Below are 25,417 nucleotides of genomic sequence, written 5' to 3'. Positions count from 1 at the left end.
ATCTCATTATATATCTCATATTATTGTATATCTCACTATATATCTCACTATATCTATTTTTATATATTCAGATTCAATGCAATTATTTATTATACATTCTGCTATTCATATCTCATTATATATCTCATCATATATCTCATATTATTGTATATCTCACTATATATCTCACTATATCTATTTTTATATATTCAGATTCAATGCAATTATTTATTATACATTCTGCTATTCATATCTCATTATATATCTCATTATATATCTCATTATATATCTCATTATGCATCTCATATCATTATATATCTCACTATATATCTCACTATATATCTCACTATATATCTCACTATATCTATTTTTATATATTCAGATTCAATGCAATTATTTATTATACATTCTGCTATTCATATCTCATTATATATCTCATCATATATCTCATATTATTGTATATCTCACTATATATCTCACTATATATCTCACTATATATCTCACTATAATCTCACTATAATCTCACTATAATCTCACTATAATCTCACTATCTCACTATATATCTCACTATATTTTTATATATTCAGATTCAATGCAATTATTTATTATACATTCTGTTATACATATCTCATTATGCATCTCATTATGCATCTCATTATGCATCTCATTATGCATCTCACTATATCTCTCACTATATCTATTATTATATATTCAGATTAAATGCAATTATTTATTATACATTCTGCTATTCATATCTCATTATATATCTCATCATATATCTCATATTATTGTATATCTCACTATATATCTCACTCTATATCTCACTCTATATCTCACTATATATCTCATTATATATCTCACTCTATATCTCACTCTATATCTCACTCTATATCTCACTATATCTATTTTTATATATTCAGATTCAATGCAATTATTTATTATACATTCTGCTATTCATATCTCATTATATATCTCATATATCTCATTATGTATCTCATATCATTATATATCTCACTATATATCTCACTATATATCTCACTATATCTATTTTTATATATTCAGATTCAATGCAATTATTTATTATACATTCTGCTATTCATATCTCATTATATATCTCATCATATATTTCATATTATTGTATATCTCACTCTATATCTCACTCTATCTATTTTTATATACACAGATGCAATGCACTGATGTGTAAATGTGAATTGGGATGGCAGCACTTCCCTCTGCACTGTGAGTGCCCACACGGGTGCTGGGCACATGGACAAGTGGCACCAGCAATAAAATTTATAATGCACATTTCTCCAGCCTGCTGTGTCTGCTCTCCATGGCGGGCACAGCCAGCTCTGGGTTTGGGTTTTTCATTCTTTCCAAGAAGAATTCCTGGAAGTTCAGGATAAGATCTCATTTCCTGCCTGAGCTCTTGGAGCTGCTGAGCCCCAGCAGGCTGGGATGCAGAGCTGGGGGCACTGAGGAGCTCCAGAAAATCAGAAAATCCTAAAAATCAGAACCTGATTTTTATCTCCCAAACCCCAAACCCTGCTCCAGCCCTGCTTCTGCACACAGTCCATTAAACCCCAGGAAACTTCCTGGAGGTTAAATAAGGAAACACGTTGTGCTGCTGAGGAGTGTCCTTTAATCCACACAAAACATCAATTTAAGGCTTAGATTTTAAATTCTTTTGGTTTTTACCTGTCAATAGCATTGCACTGGTAAAGTTCCTTCAGAGCTTCCAAAATGTGTCTTTCCTCAGGTGGGTCCAAATAGGGAAACCTAGGGTTAAAAATGAAGTCGATTTGTTATATTCATATTTATGAAAATAATTTTTAAATATTTAAAATTTTATTTTAAATGATTTTCATAAACGTTATTTATTATTTTTAAAATTTTTAAATTTAAAATTTATTTTATTTATTTTAAATTATTTTCATAAACGTTATTTATTATTTTTAAATTTTTTAAATTTAAATTTTATTTTATTTATTTTAAAGTTTTAAATATTTATGAAAAATCATTTTTAAACCTCCCCAATGCACATCTTCTAACCAAAGTTAGATAATCATAACAATCATCTTATGTGTGTTCCTGTACAAACTCCAGCTGAGGAATTTCTGATGACAAATCCCAGCATGGCACACACTAAACTGCATTTTCTACTCTTCTATGGTCTTAAAACTATAAAATTCCAGAGAGATGAAACTTTTTGGGTATAAAAATGCAGTACTTTGAGGATTTGAAGTATTTAAAGGTGTAAAAACCAGTATTTTAAGTATTTTAAAGGTATAAAAAGCAGTATTTTAAGAACTGTAAGTATTTAAAGGTGTAAAACTCAGTATTTTAAGGATTTCAAGTATTTAAAGATACAAAACTCAGTATTTTAAGTATTTAAAGGTGTAAAAACCAGTATTTTAAGTATTTAAATGTGTAAAACCCAGTATTTTAAGGATTTTAAGTATTTAAAAGAATGCTAAAAACCAGTATATAAGGATTTTAAGTATTTAAATGTGTAAAACCCAGTATTTATGGATGTTAAGTATTTAAAGGTATAAAACCCAGTATTTTTAGGATTTTTAAGCATTTAAAGATATAAAAACTAGTATCTTAAGGATTTTAAGGATTTAAAAAAACACTTTAAAAATATTTAAGGATTTAACTATTTAAAGATCTAAACCCCTGTATTTTAAGGACTATAAGTATTTAAAGGTGTAAAAACCAGTATTTTAAGAATTTTAAAGGTATAAAAAGCAGTATTTTAAGAACTGTAAGTATTTAAAGGTGTAAAACTCAGTATTTTAAGGATTTTAAGGATTTAAAGATATAAAACTCAGTATTTTAAGTATTTAAATGTGTAAAAACCAGTATTTTAAGGATGTTAAGTATTTAAAGGTCTAAACCCCAGTATCTTAAGGACTTTAAGCATTTAAAGATATAAAACCCAGTATATAAAACCAGTATATAAAAACCAGTATATAAAAACCCAGATATAAAAACCAGTATTTTAAGGATTTTAAGTATTTACAGATATAAAAACCAGTATTTTAAGTATTTAAATGTGTAAAAACCAGTATTTTAAGGATGTTCAGTATTTTAAGGTCTAAACCCCAGTATCATAAGAACTTTAAGCATTTAAAGATACAAAACCTAGTATATAAAAACCCAGTATATAAAAACCCAGTATATAAAACCCAGTATATAAAAACCAAGTATTTTAAGGATTTTAAGTATTTACAGATATAAAAACCAGAATTTTAAGTATTTAAATGTGTAAAAAACAGTATTTTAAGGATGTTCAGTATTTAAAGGTCTAAACCCCAGTATCTTCAGGACTTTGGGCATTTAAAGATATAAAAACCAGTATATAAAAACCCAGATATAAAAACCAGTATTTTAAGGATTTTAAGTATTTACAGATATAAAAACCAGTATTTTAAGGATGTTCAGTATTTAAAGGTCTAAACCCCAGTATCTTAAGGACTTTAAGCATTTAAAGATATAAAACCCAGTATATAAAACCAATATATAAAAACCCAGTATATAAAAACCCAGTATATAAAAACCCAGCATTTTAAAGATTTTAAGTATTTACAGATATAAAACCCAGGATTTTAAGCATTTAAATGTGTAAAAACCAGTATTTTAAGGATGTTAAGTATTTAAAGGTCTATATCCCAGTATCTTAAGGACTTTAAGCATTTAAAGATATAAAATCCAGTATATAAAAACCAGTATATAAAAACCAGTATATAAAAACCCAGGATTTTAAGCATTTAAATGTGTAAAAACCAGTATTTTAAGGATGTTCAGTATTTAAAGGTCTAAACCCCAGTATCATAAGGACTTTAAGCATTTAAAGATATAAAACCCAGTATATAAAAACCCAGTATATAAAAACCCAGTATATAAAAACCCAGATATAAAACCCAGTATTTTAAGTATTTAATTGTGTAAAAACCAGTATTTTAAGGATGTTAAGTATTTAAAGGTCTATATCCCAGTATCTTAAGGACTTTGAGCATTTAAAGATATAAAACCCAGTATATAAAACCAGTATATAAAAACCCAGATATAAAAACCAGTATTTTAAGGATTTTAAGTATTTACAGATATAAAAACCAGTATTTTAAGGATTGTAAGTATTTACAGATATAAAAACCAGAATTTTAAGTATTTAAATGTGTAAAAACCAGTATTTTAAGGATGTTAAGTATTTAAAGGTCTATATCCCAGTATCTTAAGGACTTTAAGCATTTAAAGATACAAAACCCAGTATATAAAAACCCAGATATAAAAACCAGTATTTTAAGGATTTTAAGTATTTACAGATATAAAAACCAGTATTTTAAGTATTTAAATGTGTAAAAACCAGTATTTTAAGGATGTTAAGTATTTTAAGGATGTTAAGTATTTAAAGGTCTATATCCCAGTATCCTAAGGACTTTAAGCATTTAAAGATACAAACCCCAGTATTTTGAGGATTCTAAGTATTTAAATATATAACTTTTGATGGATTTATCTGCAGGCTGGCATGGAGGGAGAGCAGCACAAAGCTGATTGCAGTGTCCCACTTGGCCGGGCCCTAATCCTGCCCCTGGCCCTCCCGGAGCAGAGCGGGATAATCCCGCAGGGAGCTCACCTGATGACATCGTGCACGGAAAGGCATTTCAAGGTGAGGATCACAGATGTCAGGCTGGTCCTCCTGATCTCTGGCACGGTGTGCTGGGGCATGCACTGCTCCCAGAACTCCCTGCTGTACAACACAAAACATTTCCCTGCTGATGTCCGGCCCGCGCGCCCGGCTCGCTGCTTGGCTTCACTCCTGCCCAAAAAAAACCAACATTCAAACCTTTCATCCCTTCTGGTACCACCCACACAAGCATCCTGTACAGATGGAACAGGTATTCCTGCACAGCAGCTGAAAAATCCAGCTGTGCAAGAAATAAAGTAAAATTTTCGTGCATTTTTTGGATGCCGCCGTATTCAGCCAGCCCTGCTCAGACAATGCCAACTCCTCCTAAATATTTTTAGGACTAAATATTTTTAGGACTAAATATTTTTAGGACTTTTAGGAAGTTGTATATCCTGAAGTGCTTTTTACATTGGTTTGGTGTGCTGGGTCATGCACTGCTCCCAGAACTCCCTGCTGTACAACCCAAAACATTTCCCTGCTGATGTCCGGCCCGCGCGCCCGGCTCGCTGCTTGGCTTCACTCCTGCCCAAAAAAAACCAAAATTCAAACCTTTCATCCCTTCTAAACCACCCAAACAGCACAAAATGTTTCTCTTTATAGCTGGAAGAGGTATTCCTGCAATGAAATATCCAGCTGAAAGATCCAGCTGTGCAAGAAATGAAGTAAAATTTTCGTGCATTTTTTGGATGCCGCCGTATTCAGCCAGCCCTGCTCAGACAATGCCAACTCCTCCTAAATATTTTTAGGACTAAATATTTTTAGGACTAAATATTTTTAGGACTTTTAGGAAGTTGTATATCCTGAAGTGCTTTTTACTTGGTTTTACATTGCTCAGGTGTGCTGGGGCATGCACTGCTCCCAGAACTCCCTGCTGTACAACACAAAACATTTCCCTGCCGATGTCCGGCCCGCGCGCCCGGCTCGCTGCTTGGCTTCACTCCTGCCCAAAAAAAACCAAAAATTCAAACCTTTCATCCCTTCTAATACCACCCAAACAGCACAAAAAATGTCTCTCTTAACAGATGGAAGAGGTATTCCTGCAATAAAATATCCACTTGAAAAATCCAGCTGTGCAAGAAATAAAGTAAAATTTTCGTGCATTTTTTGGATGCTGCCGTATTCAGCCAGCCCTGCCCAGACAATGCCAACTCCTCCTAAATATTTTTAGGACTAAATATTTTTAGGACTAAATATTTTTAGGACTTTTAGGAAGTTGTATATCCTGAAGTGCGTTTTACATTGCTCAGGTGTGCTGGGGCATGCACTGCTCCCAGAACTCCCTGCTGTACAACACAAAACATTTCCCTGCCGACGTCCGGCCCGCGCGCCCGGCTCGCTGCTTGGCTTCACTCCTGCCCAAAAAAAACCAACATTCAAACCCTTCATCCCTTCTAATACCACCCAAACAGCACAAAATGTTTCTCTTTACAGTTGCAACAGGTATTCCCGCACAGCAGCTGAAAAATCCAGCTGTGCAAGAAATAAAGTAAAATTTTCGTGCATTTTTTGGATGCCGCCGTATTCAGCCAGCCCTGCTCAGACAATGCCAACTCCTCCTAAATATTTTTAGGACTAAATATTATTACAACTTTTAGGAAGTTGTATATCCTGAAGTGCTTTTTACTTGGTTTTACATTGCTCAGGTGTGCTGGGGCATGCACTGCTCCCAGAACTCCCTGCTGTACAACCCAAAACATTTCCCCGACAATGTCCGGCCCGTGTGCCCGCTCGCTGCTTGGCTTCACTCCTGCCCAAAAAACACCAACATTCATTCCTTCTGGTAGCACCCAAACAGCACAAAATGTTTCTCTTTACAGATGGAACAGGTATTCCTGCACAGCAGCTGAAAAATCCAGCTGTGCAAGAAATAAAGAAGAATTTCTGCGCATTTTTTGGATGCCGCCGTATTCAGCCAGACCTGCTCAGACAATGCCAACTCCTCCTAAATATTTTTAGGACTAAATATTTTTAGGACTAAATATTTTTAGGACTTTTAGGAAGTTGTATATCCTGAAGTGCTTTTTACTTGGTTAGGTGTGCTGGGGCATGCACTGCTCCCAGAACTCCCTGCTGTACAACACAAAACATTTCCCTGACAATGTCCGGCCCGTGTGCCCGGCTCGCTGCTTGGCTTCACTCCTGCCCAAAAAAAACCAACATTGAAACATTTCATCCCTTCTGACAGCAGCCAAACAAGCAAAAATGTTTCTCTTTACAGATGGAACAGGTATTCCTGCACAGCAGCTGAAAAATCCAGCTGTGCAAGAAATAAAGTAAAATTTTCGTGCATTTTTTGGATGCCGCCGTATTCAGCCAGCCCTGCTCAGACAATGCCAACTCCTCCTAAATATTTTTAGGACTAAATATTTTTAGGACTTTTAGGAAGTTGTATATCCTGAAGTGCTTTTTACATTGGTTAGGTGTGCTGGGGCATGCACTGCTCCCAGAACTCCCTGCTGTACAACACAAAACATTTCCCCAACAATGTCCAGCCCATGTGCCCGCTCGCTGCTTGGCTTCACTCCTGCCCAAAAAAAACCAAAATTCAAACCCTTCATCCCTTCTAATACCACCCACACAAGCATCCTGTACAGATGGAACAGGTATTCCTGCAAAGCAGCTGAAAAATCCAGCTGTGCAAGAAATAAAGAAGAATTTTTGTGCATTTTTTGGATGCTGTCGTATTCAGCCAGCCCTGCTCAGAACTCAGACAAAGCCAATTCCTCCTAAATATCTGTGACTTTTAGCAACCACTTTTTACTTGGTTTTAAATTGGTAAATTAAAACCAACTGAAGTGGTTTTTAAATCTTAAAATGGTTTTAAAGCCTTAAAGTGTTTTTAAATCTTAAAGTGGTTTCAAACCGTAAAGTCGTTTTTAAACCCTTGAGTGATTTTAAACCTTAAAATGGTTTTTAAACCTTACAATGGTTTTTAACCTTAAAGTGGTTTTAAGCCTTAAAGTGGTTTTTAAATCTTAAATTGTTTTTAGACTTTAAAGTGGGTTTTAAATCTTAAATTGTTTTTAGACTTTAAAGTGGTTTTTAAATCTTGAAGTGGTTTTAAATCATGGGGCTTTGAGGTTGCTGCCTATTTTTTAATTTATTTATTTTTTAACACAGAGCATCACTGCCAGAGCAGCTCCCAGAAACAATAAGTGAGTGACATTTTTCACTTACTTTGAGATGGGAACAACCTCCAGGATGTCCAAACCCACTCTGGGATTATGGTTCAGCTGCTTCACAAAGCCACTGTCCACCACATACCTGAAATGAACCATCCAGAGAGGTAAAAACCAGGGAACTGACACATGGATTTCATTAAAAAACCACATTTATTCTACCTAGAGCCTGGTTATTCAGTAGATTTGATTTCAAAATAGATTCAAAAATATTGAATCTAAGACTATAATAATATTAAGGGTTTTTTTACTGCTCAAACAAAGGCAATGGTAGCAGAATAAATGTGTGAAATGAACAATGCAGAGAGGTAAAAACCAGGGAACTGACACATGGATTTCATAAAAAAACACATTTACTCTACTTAGAGCCTGGTTATTCAGTAGATTTGATTTCAAAATAGATTCAAAAATATTGGTCACCTCTAAGACTATAATAATATTAAGGGTTTTTTACTGCTCAAACAAAGGCAATGGTAGCAGAATAAATGTGTGAAATGAACAATGCAGAGAGGTAAAAACCAGGGAACTGACACATGGATTTCATTAAAAAAACACATTTATTCTACTTAGAGCCTGGTTATTCAGTAGATTTGATTTCAAAATAGATTCAAAAATATTGAATCTAAGACTATAATAATATTAAGGGGTTTTTTACTGCTCAAAAAAAGGCAATGGTAGCAGAATAAATGTGTGAAATGAACAATCCAGAGAGGTAAAAACCAGGGAACTGACACATGGATTTCATAAAAAAACCACATTTATTCTACCTAGAGCCTGGTTATTCAGTAGATTTGACTTCAAAATAGATTCAAAAATATTGGTCACCTCTAAGACTATAATAATATTAAGGGTTTTTTTACTGCTCAAACAAAGGCAATAGTAGCAGAATAAATGTGTGAAATGAACAATCCAGAGAGGTAAAAACCAGGGAATTGACACATGGATTTCATAAAAAAAACACATTTATTCTACTTAGAGCCTGGTTATTCAGTAGATTTGACTTCAAAATAGATTCAAAAATATTGGTCACCTCTAAGACTATAATAATATTAAGGGTTTTTTTACTGCTCAAAAAAAGGCAATAGTAGCAGAATAAATGTGTTTTTCCAAACCCACACCTTTCTGAATTATTCCCTCTGCTATGAGAGACAGAAATCAATACCTGACTCCTTCAATGGTCAGAGATGTTGCAGCAATGTTTGTGGAGACCACACATTTCCTGATGCCTCTGGGGGCTGGCAAAAATATCCTTTTCTGTTGATCTAAAATGACAGAAAATGATGACGTAAAATAAGGTGACAAAACAAAATAAAATAAAGCGATATAAAAAGAAACAATGTAAAATAAAGCAATGCATAATAAAGCAAAATAAAACATAAAGAAAAATAAAGTATAAAGTAAAATAAAGTATAAAATATATGAAATATATGAAATAGAGATGAATATATGAAATAGAAATGAAATATATGAAATAGAGTAAAATAAAGTCAAGTAAAATAAAGTAAAATAAAGGCAAGTAAAATAAAGTAAAGTAAAGTAAAGTAAAATAAAGTCAAGTAAAGTCAAGTAAAGTCAAGTAAAGTCAAGTAAAATAAAGTAAAATAAAGTAAAATAAAGTAAAATAAAGTAAAATAAAGTAAAATAAAGTAAAATAAAGTAAAATAAAGTAAAATAAAGTAAAATAAAGTAAAATACAATATGAAGTCATCTGGGCTTTCAGTTACTCAATATCCCCTTCCTACCTGAGGATCTTGAAGTCACATCCAGACTTGGATCTGGATTTTGACTGGAGCCTCAAGCAGCGAAGGCTGAAGTTTGATTTAGTTTTTGACGACCACAACAAAACCCAACCCCAAAGTGCCCCCAAGGGTCCATTCCCACCCTTTTCCCAGCCCAACAGCCAGTCTGCTGAGGATGATATCCATCAGCAGCCCTGCAGCTCACACTGTGTTGTGGTGTGTTGCAATGTCCTGTTTTACCTTCTCCCTTCCCCCTCGCCCCTCGCTGAGTGTGCCCTGTCAATCAGGCTGACATACCAGCAAGGCGTCGTGTGATTGGTCCCTCAGGCCTGGGGGACATTGGATAGGTGTCCCTCGTCCCTTGAGACCCTGCCCCTTCACCTGGTTGGTGGCTCACCTGTCCCCTCCCCTTCCCCTGCCCTGAGCTTAAAATGTTAATGAGACCATGCGGCCTCCATTCTGTTAGCAGCAGTGGCCCAGTGCAGACATCTCTGTACCAATGGAATAAACATCTGGCAACCTTCTAGCAGAATCCACTCCTTTTATCTCCACTATCGCCAGAAGCTCTCTCTCCTGAGGAGAACGGAGTCCTGTCTTGTGCCCCGCTGCACTCTGCCGCCAGCCAAGGTATCTCTGGGGTAAAGCACCACAGTGCTGCCTTTGGCCCAGCAGCGAGGGTCAGAACTGGCCTAGGCACCATCTAACTGGTTATATTGGGATTCATATTCCAACATACCAGCAAGGCGTCGTGTGGTTGGTCCCTCAGGCCTGGGGGACATTGGCCTGTATAGGTGTCCCTGGTCCCTTGAGACCCTGCCCCTTCACCTGGTTGGTGGCTCACCTGTCCCCTCCCCTTCCCCTGCCCTGAGCTTAAAAGGTTAATGAGACCATGCAGCCTCTATTCTGTTGGAGGAATTGTCCCAGTGCAGACCTCTGCACCCATGGAATAAACATCTGGATATAACCCTCCAGCAGAATCCTCTCCTTCCTCTCTTCACCATCGCCAGAAGCTCTCTCTCCTGAGGTAAACGGAGTCCTGACAAGCCTGGACTTGCTCAGTGCCCCGCTGCAATCTCCAGCAGCCAAGGTATCTCTGGGGTAAAGCACCACAGTGCTGCCTTTGGCCCAGCAGCGAGGGTCAGAACTGGCCTAGGCACCATCTAACTGGTTATATTGGGATACATATTCCAATAACACTGCTGTGCTGAAGGGAGGTTTGGGCTCTGACCTGTGGACATGGAGCCGTAGAGGGGCAGGATGAGGAGCCCCTCGACAGCGCGGTCGTGCACCTCGTAGCGGTAATCGATGGCCTCTGCCCTCCTGAAAAGCACATCACAGGCTCTCTCTATCTCATTCTGCCCTAAAAGACACACAAGAGCATCTCAGTCACCTCATCAGCTACAGCTCTGCGTTCCTGGTTTGCAACACCTTCAAAAGAAATTGTTTTGTCAATGTGTAATAGGTCAGCATCATTAAAATGAGGAATTCATGAGAGGGTTTGGGAGGTGACACCCAGCCCTTCCACAGGGCCTCCCACCAAGGATTTGCCTTAAAAGATTAGATATCTTTTTATTAGATATTAATATTAGATATTAGATATTAGATCTAATATCTAATATCTATTATCCATCCATATCCACAATATCTAATATCTAATATCCATGCATTGCTGTAGGATTTTACAACTAAAATAATTCATAATTAAAATAAGGAATTAACGAGAGGGGGTTTGGGAGGTGACACCCAGCCTTTCCACAGGGCCTCCCACCAAGGATTTGCCTTAAAAGATTAGATATCTTTTTATTAGATATTAATATTAGATATTAGATATTAGATATTAGATATGGGCCTGGTCCATGCATTGCTGTAGGGTTTTACAGCTAAAATAATTCATAATTAAAATGAGGAATTAACGAGAGGGGGTTTGGGAGGTGACACCCAGCCTTTCCACAGGGCCTCCCACCAAGGATTTGCCTTTAAAATTAGATATATTTTTATTAGATATTAGATATGGGCCTGGCCCATGCATTGCTGTAGGGTTTTACAGCTAAAATAATTCATAATTAAAATGAGGAATTAACGAGAGGGGGTTTGGGAGGTGACACCCAGCCTTTCCACAGGGCTTCCCACCAAGGATTTGCCTTTAAAATTAGATATCTTTGCATTAGATATTAATATTAGATATTAGATATTAGATATTAGATATTAGATATTAGATATGGGCCTGGCCCATGCATTGCTGTAGGGTTTTACAACTAAAATAATTCATAATTAAAATGAGGAATTAACGAGAGGGGGTTTGGGAGGTGACACCCAGCCTTTCCACAGGGCTTCCCACCATGGATTTGCCTTTAAACTTAGATATCTTTTTATTAGATATTAATATTAGATATTAGATATTAGATATTAGATATGGGCCTGGTCCATGCATTGCTGTAGGATTTTACAACTAAAATAATTCATAATTAAAATGAGGAATTAATGAGAGGGGGTTTGGGAGGTGACACCCAGCCTTTCCACAGGGCCTCCCACCAAGGATTTGCCTTAAAAGATTAGATATCTTTTTATTAGATATTAATATTAGATATTAGATATTGAATATTGGCCTGGCCCATGCATTGCTGTAGGATTTTACAGCTAAAATAATTCATAATTAAAATAAGGAATTAACGAGAGGGGGTTTGGGAGGTGACACCCAGCCTTTCCACAGGGCCTCCCACCAAGGATTTGCCTTAAAAGATTAGATATCTTTTTATTAGATATTAATATTAGATATTAGATATTAGATATGGGCCTGGCCCATGCATTGCTGTAGGGTTTTACAACTAAAATAATTCATAATTAAAATGAGGAATTAACGAGAGGGGGTTTGGGAGGTGACACCCAGCCTTTCCACAGGGCTTCCCACCATGGATTTGCCTTTAAAATTAGATATTTTTGCATTAGATATTAATATTAGATATGGGGCTGGCCCATGCATTGATGTAGGATTTTACAGCTCAAATAATTCTTCCTCCCTGAATTAACAACAATCTAAACCATGCAGACAACACAGAGTCAATCTGGTTATTCCTGAAACACTCTGAAATTACCATTGCACAGGACTTTGTGCACCAGCCTGCACCTTTCCCTTCTCTCTGCTCTGGGGAAAAGCAGGCAGGCTCTGGAGGCTTTTCTGCTTTGCTGGCAGTGCCATAATTCACCCAGGAAAATTCTCACCTGTGAGGAAAACCAGGATGTCACCTTCTGGTTCATTTAAGTGAACATCCAGGGCGACCTTCACAGCCTGGAACAAACAACAAACAAACCAAAATCAGTTGAAATCTCATTTAATTCACCATCCCAACTGATCCTCCCCTATTTCCTGCAGAGATGCTGAGAACACAACAGAACAGCTCATTCCTCCAGGTGAAAAATATCCCAAAAGCAGGGAAAACAAACCTCTGTGACATAGGCAGAGCTGCCCACATCCCTGGGGCTCAGCAGGTTGCAGAATATCTCCTTGACAGGGTAACTCCTGCCTGGAATGTGCAGCACTGAGCAGTGGCCAAAGAACTCGGAGAGCTTCTCCACCTCCAGGGTGGCTGACATCACCACCACCTTCATGTCTGCCCTCCTGCCTGCCGGCTTCTCCTGCAGGAACAGCTTCTTCAGCAAACCAAACAAAATATCCTGGCACAAAAACACAAACAGATGATGTTAAAACCCTGGTTTTCCTAGAAGAGCCTGAAAAACTTGGAAATTTGATGATTTTATCCCATTGATAGAGTGAAAATCACACATTCCAGGCCTAAGCATTCTGAAGAAAACCCACTTTTGCCCTGGATATTTTGGTTTCTAGAGTTTAATGATTTTTTTACCAGCTCTCCTCACAGCACCAGTGTAACTCAAACCCCTTTGTTTTTCATTTTTACACTCTCTTGGTCAAGTCATTTGTGAGAAGTTACCTCAGCCCCATTTTTCATCCCATTTTCCAGCCATGTCCCCTGACTGTGTGTGCACCCTTCCTTGCTTTTATTTATTGCAACGACCTCAGCAAGTTTATTTTCCTCTGTGCTGCTCTGAATCACAAATCTGCTCCTTCCACCACTTCAGCTCAGTTATTTGCCATTCCCTCAGATGCCTGAGGGCAAGCTGGGATTCAGGAGATCATTTTTTCTTTTCCCAGCTGGACAGGGAGATGGTTTGCTGGAGCAGGAGGTTGTGTGACACACAGCACAATCTCCTGAGGTCTCAGTGACCTCAATGTCCCTTTGTTGGCCACACAAGGGTCAGGGTGACCTCTGAGAGCTTTTGGCACTCAGGTCTAGATGCTTCCATGGACCCAACAGCCATAATCTCTCTGCACAGTCACATACACACCCTAAAAAATATTGGACAAGACAGGTCTTTGGGCTTTTTTTGGTGTATTTTGTGTTGGTGGTATTCTAGAAAGTTCTGGCTTCAAACTCCTGGGAATTTTGGGAGAGTATTCAACAGAAAAGTTTTAACTGCATTTAAATGCAACAACTACAAAAATTCCAACACTATTAGAGGTTACATCTTATTTTCAATTTGTGCAGCATGGACTGAACAAAGCAGCAGAAGGACAAAGCACATCCATGGAAGGACAAAGCACATCCACTCAGGTCTAGATGCTTCCATGGACCCAACAGCCATAATCTCTTTGTACAGTCACATACACACCCTAAAAAATATTGGACAAGACAGGTCTTTGGGCTTTTTTTGGTGTATTTTGTGTTGGTGGTATTCTAGAAAGTTCTGGCTTCAAACTCCTGGGAATTTTGGGAGAGTATTCAACAGCCAGCAGAGTTTTAACTACATTTAAATGCAACAACTACAAAAATTCCAACACTATTAGAGGCTACATCTTATTTTCAATTTGTGCAGCATGGACTGAACAAAGCAGCAGAAGGACAAAGCACATCCATGGAAGGACAAAGCACATCCACTCAGGTCTAGATGCTTCCATGGACCCAACAGCCATAATCTCTCTGCACAGTCACATACACACTCTAAAAAATATTGGACAAGACAGGTCTTTGGGCTTTTTTTGGTGTATTTTGTGTTGGTGGTATTCTAGAAAGTTCTGGCTTCAAACTCCTGGGAATTTTGGGAGAGTATTCAACAGCCAGCAAAGTTTTAACTGCATTTAAATGCAACAACTACAAAAATTCCAACACTATTAGAAGCTACATTTTATTTTCAATTTGTGCAGCATGGACTGAACAAAGCACATCCATGGAAAGTCAAGATCCCCCAAACCCCTTGGGGATCGTGCTGAAGTGAAAGGAAGGGACAAACAGAGCACAGAAAAGGAGAGACAGTGACCCAAAACCCAGCTATGAGAGACACTCACAGTGCTGAGGCTCCTCTCGTGGGCTTCATCCAAAATGATGACGCTGTACTTGCTGAGCAGGGGGTCAGCCAGGATGTGCCTCAGCAGGCACCCGTCGGTCATGTACCTGATGGCAGTGTCCTGCAAGGGCAGCCACAGTCACTGCCAGCCTGGCCTTTCACCTCAGAGCAAACTCTTCTACACAGGTCACACATTCATCCACCACAAGGATTTCCCTTAAAAGATATTTTTGGGCTTGACCCATGTATTTATATAAGATTTTACAGCTAAAATAATTCTCATTGTGCTTATGCTTGGCAACGTTTCACCTGCAAAGTGCCCAAAAACCTCCCTCAAATGAGTCAATGCTTGTTTATTTCAAATACAATACCTACCAAGCCTTAAAACAGCCAAGCCAATGCACAGAGCTCCATTATTAAGCTTAAAAACTTCCTAATATCTTGCCAGATAAACTTTTCTGTATTTAGGGAGTTATTCCAGACAAGTGTTAATAGACCATTGTTCTATTTGTCTTTGCTTTTCTACATTTTACATCATTTTTCTGCTGACTTATGGCTACTGCTTAGCTCTAAACTGTGTGAGAGACAGTTCTGCTGTCTCTGAGGCCTGCCTTCTGCAGCTTTCCCAAAACTTTCTGATTTTATGCATTTCCACAAGGGGACACAAACAGCAGGGACAGCCCCTTCCCAAAGCTCTGGGACAGCCCCCAGCCCCCTGGTGCACCCCAGGACACCACAAGGATTTTCCTTAAAAGATATTTAAGGGCCTGACCCATGCATTGATATAGGATTTCACAACTAAAATAATTCACATTGTGCTCATGGACAGCAACACAGGTGCTTGGAAACGTTCCACCTGGAAGGTGCCCAAAAACCTCCCTCAAATGAGCCAGGGGACACCAACAGCCCCTTCCCAAAGCTCTGGGACAGCCCCCTGCCCCCTGGGTGACCCTGGCACACCCCTGGGCACCACAAGGATTTCCCTTAAAATATTTCAGGAAATATTTAAGGGCCTAACGCATGTATTGATGTAGGATTTTCCAGCTAAAATAATTCTCATTGTGCTCACGTTTGCCAACGTTTCACCTGCAAGGTGCCCAAAAACCTCCCTCAAATGAGCCAGGGGACACAAACAGCCCCTTCCCAAAGCTCTGGGACAGCCCCCTGCCACCTGGGTGACCCTGGCACATCCCTGGGCACCACAAGGATTTTCCTTCAAAGATACCTAAGGGCCTGGCTCATGTATTGATATAGGATTTCACAGCTAAAATAACTCACATTGTGCTCATGGACAGCAACACAGGTGCTTGGCAATGTTCCACCTGCAAGGTGCCCAAAAACCTCCCTCAAATGAGCCAGGGGACACCAACAGCAGGGACAGCCCCTTCCCAAAGCTCTGGGACAGCCCCCAGCCCCCTGGGTGACCCTGGCACATCCCTGGGCACCACAAGGATTTTCCTTAAAAGATATATACGGGCCTGACCCATGCATTGATATAGGATTTCACAACTAAAATAATTCACATTGTGCTCATGCACAGCAGCACAGGTGCTTGGCAATGTTCCACCTGCAAGGTGCCCAAAAACCTTCCTCAAATGAGCCAGGGGACACAAACAGGTGGGACACAAACCTTCCCAAAGCTCTGGGACAGCCCCCAGCCTCCTGGGTGACCCTGGCACATCCCAGGGCACCACAAGGATTTCCCTTAAAATATTTAAGGAAATATTTAAGGGCCTGACGCATGTATTGATGTAGGATTTTCCAGCTAAAATAATTCTCATTGTGCTCACGTTTGCCAACGTTTCACCTGCAAGGTGCCCAAAAACCTCCCTCAAATGAGCCAGGGGACACCAACAGCAGGGACAGCCCCTTCCCAAAGCTCTGGGACAGCCCCCTGCCACCTGGGTGACCCTGGCACATCCCTGGGCACCACAAGGATTTTCCTTAAATGATATATAAGGGCCTGACCCATGCTTTGATATAGGATTTCACAACTAAAATAATTCACATTGTGCTCATGGACAGCAGCACAGGTGCTTGGCAATGTTCCACCTGCAAAGTGCCCAAAAACCTCCCTCAAATGAGCCAGGGGACACAAACAGGTGGGACACAAACCTCCCCAAAGCTCAGGGACAGCCCCCAGCCCCCTGGGTGACCCTGGCCCACCCCCTGGGCACCACAAGGATTTCCCTTAAAATATTTCAGGAAATATTTAAGGGCCTGACGCATGTATTGATGTAAGATTTTACAGCTAAAATAATTCTCATTGTGCTCACGTTTGCCAATGTTTCACCTGCAAGGTGCCCAAAAACCTCCCTCAAATGAGCCAGGGGACACCAACAGCCCCTTCCCAAAGCTCTGGGACAGCCCCCAGCCCCCTGGGTGACCCTGGCCCACCCCCAGGGCACCACAAGGATTTTCCTTAAAAGATATATAAGGGCCTGACCCATGCATTGATATAGGATTTCACAACTAAAATAATTCACATTGTGCTCATGGACAGCAGCACAGGTGCTTGGCAATGTTCCACCTGCAAGGTGCCCCAAAATCCTCCCTCAAATGAGCCAGGGGACACCAACAGGTGGGACACAAACCTTCCCAAAGCTCTGGGACAGCCCCCTGCCCCCTGGGTGACCCTGGCACATCCCTGGGCACCACAAGGATTTTCCTTAAAAGATACCTAAGGGCCTGGCTCATGTATTGATATAGGATTTTACAGCTAAAATAATTCTCATTGTGCTTATGCACAGCAGCAGAGGTGCTTGGCAACATTTCACCTGCAAGGTGCCCAAAAACCTCCCTCAAATGAGCCAGGGGACACCAACAGCCCCTTCCCAAAGCTCTGGGACAGCCCCCTGCCACCTGGGTAACCCTGGCACACCCCCAGGGCACCACAAGGATTGTCCTTAAAATATTTCAGGAAATATTTAAGGGCCTAACGCATGTATTGATGTAGGATTTTCCAGCTAAAATAATTCTCATTGTGCTCACGTTTGCCAACGTTTCACCTGCAAGGTGCCCAAAAACCTCCCTCAAATGAGCCAGGGGACACCAACAGCCCCTTCCCAAAGCTCTGGGACAGCCCCCAGCCCCCTGGGTGACCCTGGCCCACCCCCAGAGCAGCCCCCAGGTCCCACCTCGCAGGTGCAGTCGTCGAATCGCACCTGGTACCCCACGAGGGTGCCCAGGGCACAGCCCATCTCCTCGGCCACCCTCTGTGCCACCGACACGGTGGCCACGCGCCGGGGCTGGGTCACACCGATGGCTCCGTGCTCGGCCAGCCCTGGGGGGACACAGAGTGAAAAACACCAATCATTAGCTCGGTTTTTAACATTTTAAATGTTTAATAGTAATAAAATGCTTATAAAAATAGTAACGTAGAGAAATAATAATTTGGATAATTGGGGTTAGGACAATATGAGACAATAGAAACAAAGAGTTACAGACAGTCTGGGCACCTCTTTCTGAAAAAGGACCCATGTTAACAGAGGATTAACCCTTAAAAACAACAGCCTGTTGCATACTCATACAGCTCATACATGGTGCATAAATTCCATTCAAACACAGGATTCTGTCTGGTCAGTGCCAGCTTCTTCCTCTGAATCCTAACAGCGCCTTTGAGGCAGCAAGCAGTTCATTTCTTCTGATAATGGGGCAATAAATTCTTTTTCTCTGAAAGATTCAGGTGTCCTGTGGCTGCTATCTTGCTGCAAGTCCTTTCTTTTAAAAAGTACCTTCCATAGCATAGTTTCTATTTTAACACTTTGTTATAACCTAAAACTATATTTACCACACTACTTAAGTGAATTAATACAGCATTACTTTATGACACAACACATACAATATTCATTTGAATATTTGCGAAAAGCCAAGCATAACATACACATTTTTCACAGAAGGGACATTAAAGATCATCTCGTTCCACCCCCTCTTGGAACATCTTCTACTATGACAAGCTGCTGTGAGTCTTCTACAGCCTTGGATGCTCCCAGGGATGGGGCAGATTCCATGGGCAGCCTGTGCCAGGCCCTCCCATCCTCACAGGGAACAATTCCTTCCCAATATCCCTCCTGAGCCTCCCATCCTCACAGGGAACAATTCCTTCCCAATATCCCTCCTGAGCCTCCTCTCTGGCAATGGGAAACCATTCCCAGTGTCCTGTCACTCCAGGCTCCTTCAGGTACTGGGAAGGGCTCTAAAATCACCGGGAAACCTGTGCCAGTCCCTCCCATCCTCACAGGGAACAATTCCTTCCCAATAACCCACCTGACTCTGCTCTCTGGCAATGGGAAACCATTCCCTGTCACTCCAGACTCCTTCAGGTACTGGCTCTAAAATCACCCCTGGAGCCTCCTCCAGCCTGAACACCCTCAGTGATTGTGGCACATTGGGTTGTGCTGCTCCAGGTCACTTTATAACACGTACCCACAGTTCGTTTTTTTTTATTTAAAAGGTTTAACCGAGCCACCTCCTCTCACCACTTCCCAGCCCGAAGCTGCGTCACCCGTGAGGGGACAGGGGCACAGCCGGATGAGTTTATGGTGCTCGTGTCCCACATCCGCAGCCCGCGGAGCGGCGGGGGGGGGTTCCGTTACCTGCCTCGTAGAGGTACCTGGGCAGCTGCGTGCTTTTACCGCTGCCCGTCTCGCCGGTGACGATGAGGAAGGGCCGCTCCCTCACGGCCTCCACCAGCTCTCGGCGGGAGCGGCGGATGGGCAGGGCGGGGCCGTCCATGGCGGCTCCCGGGGCTCACCTGGAGCTCACCTGAGGGTCACCTGAGGCCCCGCCCACGCGCGCCCCCGGCGGGAACCCCCCGTGCGCGCCCCCGCGCCCCGCCGGTGCCGCGCGCCACGCGCATGCGCGCCACGCCCCCATGGTTCACCGCCTCCTCGCTAAGCCACGCCCCCACGCAGCTTCCCGCCTCTTCCTTAGGCCACGCCCCCCCACTCTCCCCGAGGCCCCTCACGGCGCCTCAGAGTCACGGAATTGCCCAAAAAATGATAAAAATCACCAAATTACAAAGTGCGAAGGGTTGGAAGGACCTCGAAATCAATGATCCCGCCAGATCAGGCTGCTCAGATGTATTTTGTGACAAAACCTGAGCCTTGAGTCCACACGTAAATGTCCTGATGGAACGACCCTAATTAGGAAAACATTCTAAAATCTAAGGGAGAAGAAACCATCTCGAATTCTGTTATAAATAATTTCCATAGGTCAGCTAAGTGTCATTTGTGTTGCATTAAAGTAATACTCTCTTTCCATAGGTCAGCTAAGTGTCATAATGTGTTACATTAGGCTGTTACACAATATTGAACAAAACACAACTGTACACATGTAGAAAATAGTAAAATATTGATAAACAAACCTGCTGCACTAAAACTTCTTCCTTGAGAGAGAAAAAGCACTTTGATGTTTTATCTTTTTATACTTTCAAGCCTAATCAACAAGAGACGAGATTCAATCTCTGAAACAGAGAGCGGCCAACAAGCTCTAAGTGATGTGTTAGAAAAAAACAAATTACTTGGTAGAATTTTAAAAGTTTAGCCTTGGATACGCTCCAATGATCTCAGACTTAGGGGCAGCTTAACAAAGCTGTGGGGAAAAAAAGGGTACCATTGGTAGTGGACACAAAGAATGCAGAATTTAGGGGACATCTGGCAGAACTGCCAAGATGTGGAAGAAACTGATAAACCCAAATGAGCTCCAAGTGGGTAAAAGGTAATTCTGGTAATTCTGTGACCACCCACCCAAGAAACCCACTGACCCCAAAGAGAAGGACTCAGCACAGCACTAATTAGCGTCAGAAGCAAATCATTAACTGGTAGAAGATAGAATACTAATTAACAAGTGGACTGTGTGACTGGTGGCAAATGAACACTAATTCCTTTGTGTGGTAAAATGTGTAAACAGTAAAAAGTTTTGATGGTTGGGCTGCCTGCTCTGTGAGGTTCACCCAGGCTTGGCAAGGCTGAAATAAATAATCAAAGTCCCTCTGGTACGTGCAGGTATCGCTGTGTTGTGCTCCGGGTAACAAATGTGATTTTTAAGGACATGATTAACCCAAAACTCGCTGTGATGAACAAATGAAGGCGCTGCTGCTCCGCCTGTGAGTTCACAGCCGGCCTGAAGATGGCATGCACAGAACGCTGAACACACACCAGCCGCAGTCCAGCTCCCCTGCTTTCCCCAAAATGCGATTTTTATGGTGAATTTTGCCCGTAGCTCAGTCCTTTCTCCCCTCACACGCTGTTTTTCACCCTCCATTGGCCTCTATCAGTGAAAAGAAGCACACAGTAAATTTGGTGTCACACAAGGGGCAAATTCAGGCCACCCACTGAGTCTGGTTATCCCAAATTCCCTCAATTTTTGCCTCTGGCACAATGGGAGAAATATTTCCCCACTAGGAACATGCACTCTGAGGCTTGGAACATATTCCATCAGTTCCATCAGTTAGCTCTGTCTAACCTACAAATAATTGTTTAGTCTGCCAACAAGCAGGCATTGTAAAATCCCACACTAAACAGGGTTGTGACAGTCTGACAAAAATAGTGGAATGTGCCAATACACTCTATGTTGGTACACTCCTTTATGGAAAATACCAAATTTATTGAATCACCATTTACTTATGTCATGTTGCCACTGGTAATTTACAGTTAATGGTGATCATATACACATTTGAAACTGCAAACACACCCTTATTTCACTTTTTGCTGTGTATTTGCCAAGAAATATTTAATGGTTTTAATAGACACACATTTATGCAGACACACTTGCAGTCTGCATGATTTTATTTAAATCACATCTTTCTTTTGGCAGACACAGGGCTAGGTAAGGTTTTTCAATTCTCTTTTTTTTTTTCCTTTTTTTTTTTTTTTGTCCTCCCAGCCTGGGAATAGCAGATTTGGTTTTAATCAACCCCTTTGCAGTGCTGAACTTTGTCCTCCTGGAATACAGAGCCATTCATTGAAGGATTTCCCCCTGTCTAATAAACATTAATGAAGCACACTTTACAATTCCCCTGTGATCTTATCTCAGTTTCACAGATGGGGAAAACAGAAACAAATTAAGGGGTCTGCACACGCCACAAATCAAAGGCAGAGCTGGGGGAAGAACCCAGGAATCCCAGCACAATTCCCTGCTCCAATAACTGAGAAATGTGCTCCCATTCCTGCAGCTGCTCTGGCACAGGGCAGCTTTGTTACCTTCAGGCCATCCAGGAAGAAGAAAATTGCTCTTTTTCCTGAGGTTTAGCTCCCCACAGAACTGCAAATCCTGCGAGGTGGCAGAGGGCTCGTGGCTCTGCTGGATTATCCCTCAGGATGTCTTTATTCCCTTCTGAGCAGAGGATCTCTTTTCTTTTCTGATTAGCAGAGATCTAGCAGGATGTGGGGAATATTCCAGCCCCTGCTGGTACACCGTGGGGTTTATCCATCTTTCCCAGGAGAGAATCCTGATTTCCTGGGGAATTCTCATCTCCTACCTCTGGACAGTGTGGTCCATTCCATGTGCCTGTGAGGAAAACCACATCTATTAATTACATCCAGCAAGGAAAGGCAGGTAATTGCCTTGAGCCTGGAATTTCTAAGTAGGGCCACTTTCTAGCAGAACAATCCCAGAGCTGTGGTTTCAGCAGAGACAGAGGAAACCAATGTTCCCTGCAAGCTGCACTCCTGTCAGACACCCAGCAGTTTTTCTGACAGCCAGGATTTTTGTGGCACTGGCTGTGAGTCATTATTGAAGAAGTGTTATTCTTAAAACAGAGGAAGAATACTGGAAAAAGGAGGTGTTAGACAGGAAAAAACCCAAACCCCTTTCACACCTCCATCTGCTGTCTTGCAGTGCCTTGCTACCAAACATTTACAAATTGACATGTTTTATTGCAAATCTTGCTCTGCTTGTTAAAAAATGCTTCTTTTTGAAGACACAATCAGACATTTAGCCTTTCTCCCCTGCCATGAATATATTTTCCTTGTGTTTAGCTCCATGGAAAACAACAATTCCTACTGTGCAGCCTTCTGCCAGGACAGCCAGGTAATTCCTAACTGCACTCCCAGGTTTCTGCTAAAAACAGGCTGCAGGAAATACAGCACTGGCAGGAACCTGGTTTAGTTTGTTCTGCAGGTGGGCAGCGTCCAGCCAGATCCAAACTGGGAATTGATCTGGTGGAATTAAATATTTTTGCGCTGGAGAGGGATTTGCAGTTCTGTGCTGAGAGTCCATCTCAGCATTGAGGAGCTCCTGAGCCAGGTGTGAGCGAGCCATGGCACAAAGGGTGACAGAGCTGCCACAGCAACTGCTCATCCTCTTGTTGGTGTGCTCACAGCCCTGCCCAGCTCACCCCAGGCTGATCCATTCCCCTCCAGCTGCTCTGGAGCTGTGTCTGCACATGGACCTGCAGTGAGTCACAGTCACACTCTCGGGTCTCTGTGCCCCAGTTCCGCAAACCTTTCTGCACAAACATCATTGTATTCAGCACAGGAGACCTGGTGTACTCACTGCAGGCCTTGACTGATGTTCTTACAGCCCTGCTTTCTCTTTAAAGTTGGTCTGGGAAGTGATTTTGTTGATTGACCCCCCTCACACGTCCGCCTGCTTCACCCTTTTTAAATTTAACTCCAGTGTCAGATGTGCAGCTGTTTCCGAGGCCACATCCATGAATGATTGCTGCTCCTGCCAGGTGCAAGCCTGAATAAAAAGGTCACGGGCTGGGGAGAGGATTAAGCTTTGGCTCAGCTGTTTGCATTCTCACACAGAGCACGGGCTGTCCATCCATCTGTCTGTCAGCCCTCACACACCATGCAGACAGGTGAGGAGCTGAATGTTGGAAACAATTCAGTGACGCTCGTACAAAGCCACTACGCCGTGTCTGTGGTTTATAAAAAGCTCCCCCAGCAATCCCCCAAGCAGCCCTTGGATCAGTGAAATGATCTGTGCAGGAACATAAATGCAGAATGGCATGGGAACAGTCTCCCTGGAGACTGGGGCAGGGCAGACTGGAGAATACCTAAATCTCTAAACGGTGTCTGAGATTTTTCATGTTAAACTGGAACATTTCCTTCCCACGCTTACCTAAGGAGATGAAGGGAGGCAGCTTATGGGCACTTAGCACATACACTGAGAGCAAGCAGGGAAAAAATCCAGGAGGCAGGGAGCAGATCCATCCCCCTGGATCTCCACCTGAGGCATTCCGCTGATTCAAGGCCTTTTGTACCTGCAGCAGTGAAAGCTCTTGGTTATTTTAAGACCTCCTCACGCTTGCACTTCTGTTTCAACCCATGGGAGGCTTCCAATCTATTTCTGTGTATTAGTAATCCTTCCTCTTCTGACTTCCTTATCAAATGTGCAAAACAATCAATAATTCACTCAGGCCCTCCATTCCCATTAGAGTGCACCCACAGCTGTGATTTAAATATATTTCTGTGGCTGTAGAATGAGCATATATCCTAAAGTGCCCTGGAAATGCCCTCTTACACATGACAGCATCTCCTGCCACCCAAAGTAGTTTTATTTCTCCAGCTGTTAAATCTAGGACAAAATACTACTCTTTTGTTCTATATTAAGACCATGGAATAACAGCAGCTGACTTCCCAGCCTCTGTCCTCGTGGAGGGGAGCAGCAGGATGAAGAATTAACCCCTGGCATGAGCTTTTCTCTTGCTAAGTCATTAAGAAAAGCCAGATCTCCTTGATGCTCTCCTGGATGACAGAAAACTGGAGGTTGATGAGCTGGGGGTTGCCTTCCTCCCCTTCCCATGGCCCTCACCACACACTGTAGGTCCAGGCTCACCTGGGATTTCCTTCCACAGCCTTCTTTGGAAGGACCTGAGGCTCATGTAGCTTAATTAAGGATAAAAAAGCAGATTTGAACTCTGCTTCCCCTTACCACAGATGCTGTCACACCTCCCAGGAATGAACTCATCCCTTACACCCTCATTTTGGAGGGAGGGCTGAGCTCTGGGAGATCAAGTGACGTGACCAGGTCTCCAGGAGTCACAGAGAGTGTCCAGAGTGACAGATCCCCAAGTGCCACATCCCCCAGACTTCAGAGATCTGTACAGACCAGACAAGTACCAAAACTTCTTACCAGAGACAAGGACAGAGCTGTCAGAGCACAAACTCCCCGAATATTTTATCTGGGAATCCACAGCCTCTCCCATTTCCTCTTTAACCCTTCAGTACCATCAGCTCTGTGTGTCCACAACATCCAGCAAGGAGGGCAGAGCACGGGGCAGCCACACACATCCTGCTACTGACTTCACTTCTCCCACCAGCTCTGGAAAAAACAAAAACAAACCCAAATCCCTGCTCCAGCATAACTGTGGCTCTGTTATTCATGGATCTTAAATCTTACTCCTTCATGAATTTTAATGTGCAGTCCATTTTCTTCCCACTAATCCTACATTAGGCTGGAAGCCTTTCCAGACTGAACATTTGCCCTCCTTCGCTTTTCTTTCCCCGTGGCTGCCTGTC

The 25,417-nt window shown here is 41.7% G+C and overlaps 1 protein-coding gene and 1 long non-coding RNA gene across 5 annotated transcripts in view; both read right to left on the bottom strand.

Annotated features, from left to right (window-relative positions):
- DHX40 (DEAH-box helicase 40) overlaps positions 1 to 19,793 on the bottom strand; it is a 28,891-nt gene extending 9,098 nt beyond the window's left edge. The window contains exons 1-10 of one of the 4 annotated variants that reach the window (XM_064729401.1): positions 19,544 to 19,793; positions 18,086 to 18,231; positions 14,950 to 15,069; positions 13,032 to 13,262; positions 12,810 to 12,876; positions 10,819 to 10,950; positions 9,014 to 9,113; positions 7,850 to 7,936; positions 4,619 to 4,801; positions 1,678 to 1,758 (exon numbers count right to left, since the gene is read on the bottom strand). In XM_064729401.1, the coding sequence (XP_064585471.1) occupies positions 1,678 to 1,758; positions 4,619 to 4,801; positions 7,850 to 7,936; positions 9,014 to 9,113; positions 10,819 to 10,950; positions 12,810 to 12,876; positions 13,032 to 13,262; positions 14,950 to 15,069; positions 18,086 to 18,231; positions 19,544 to 19,682 (1,286 nt within the window). In that variant the 5' untranslated portion in view covers positions 19,683 to 19,793. Of the gene's footprint in view, positions 1 to 1,677; positions 1,759 to 4,618; positions 4,802 to 7,849; positions 7,937 to 9,013; positions 9,114 to 10,818; positions 10,951 to 12,809; positions 12,877 to 13,031; positions 13,263 to 14,949; positions 15,070 to 18,085; positions 18,232 to 19,214; positions 19,268 to 19,543 lie in introns of those variants that run through there. The other 3 variants (XM_064729404.1, XM_064729403.1, XM_064729402.1) reach the window with 3 other exon arrangements.
- Positions 19,794 to 20,781: 988 nt separating this feature from the next.
- On the bottom strand, positions 20,782 to 25,200 carry LOC135455891 (uncharacterized). The gene is made up of 4 exons (XR_010442414.1): positions 25,032 to 25,200; positions 24,018 to 24,159; positions 22,151 to 22,457; positions 20,782 to 21,218 (listed from the first exon to the last, which is right to left on the bottom strand). It is a non-coding gene; the product is annotated as an uncharacterized LOC135455891 (long non-coding RNA).
- Between the last annotated feature and the right edge of the window lie 217 nt (positions 25,201 to 25,417).

Source organism: Zonotrichia leucophrys, chromosome 19 (assembly GCF_028769735.1).
Source record: "Zonotrichia leucophrys gambelii isolate GWCS_2022_RI chromosome 19, RI_Zleu_2.0, whole genome shotgun sequence".
NCBI classification, from domain to species: domain Eukaryota; kingdom Metazoa; phylum Chordata; class Aves; order Passeriformes; family Passerellidae; genus Zonotrichia; species Zonotrichia leucophrys.
Note: the sequence above shows the minus strand (reverse complement) of the source record. Positions and strands in the feature narration are given on the sequence as shown.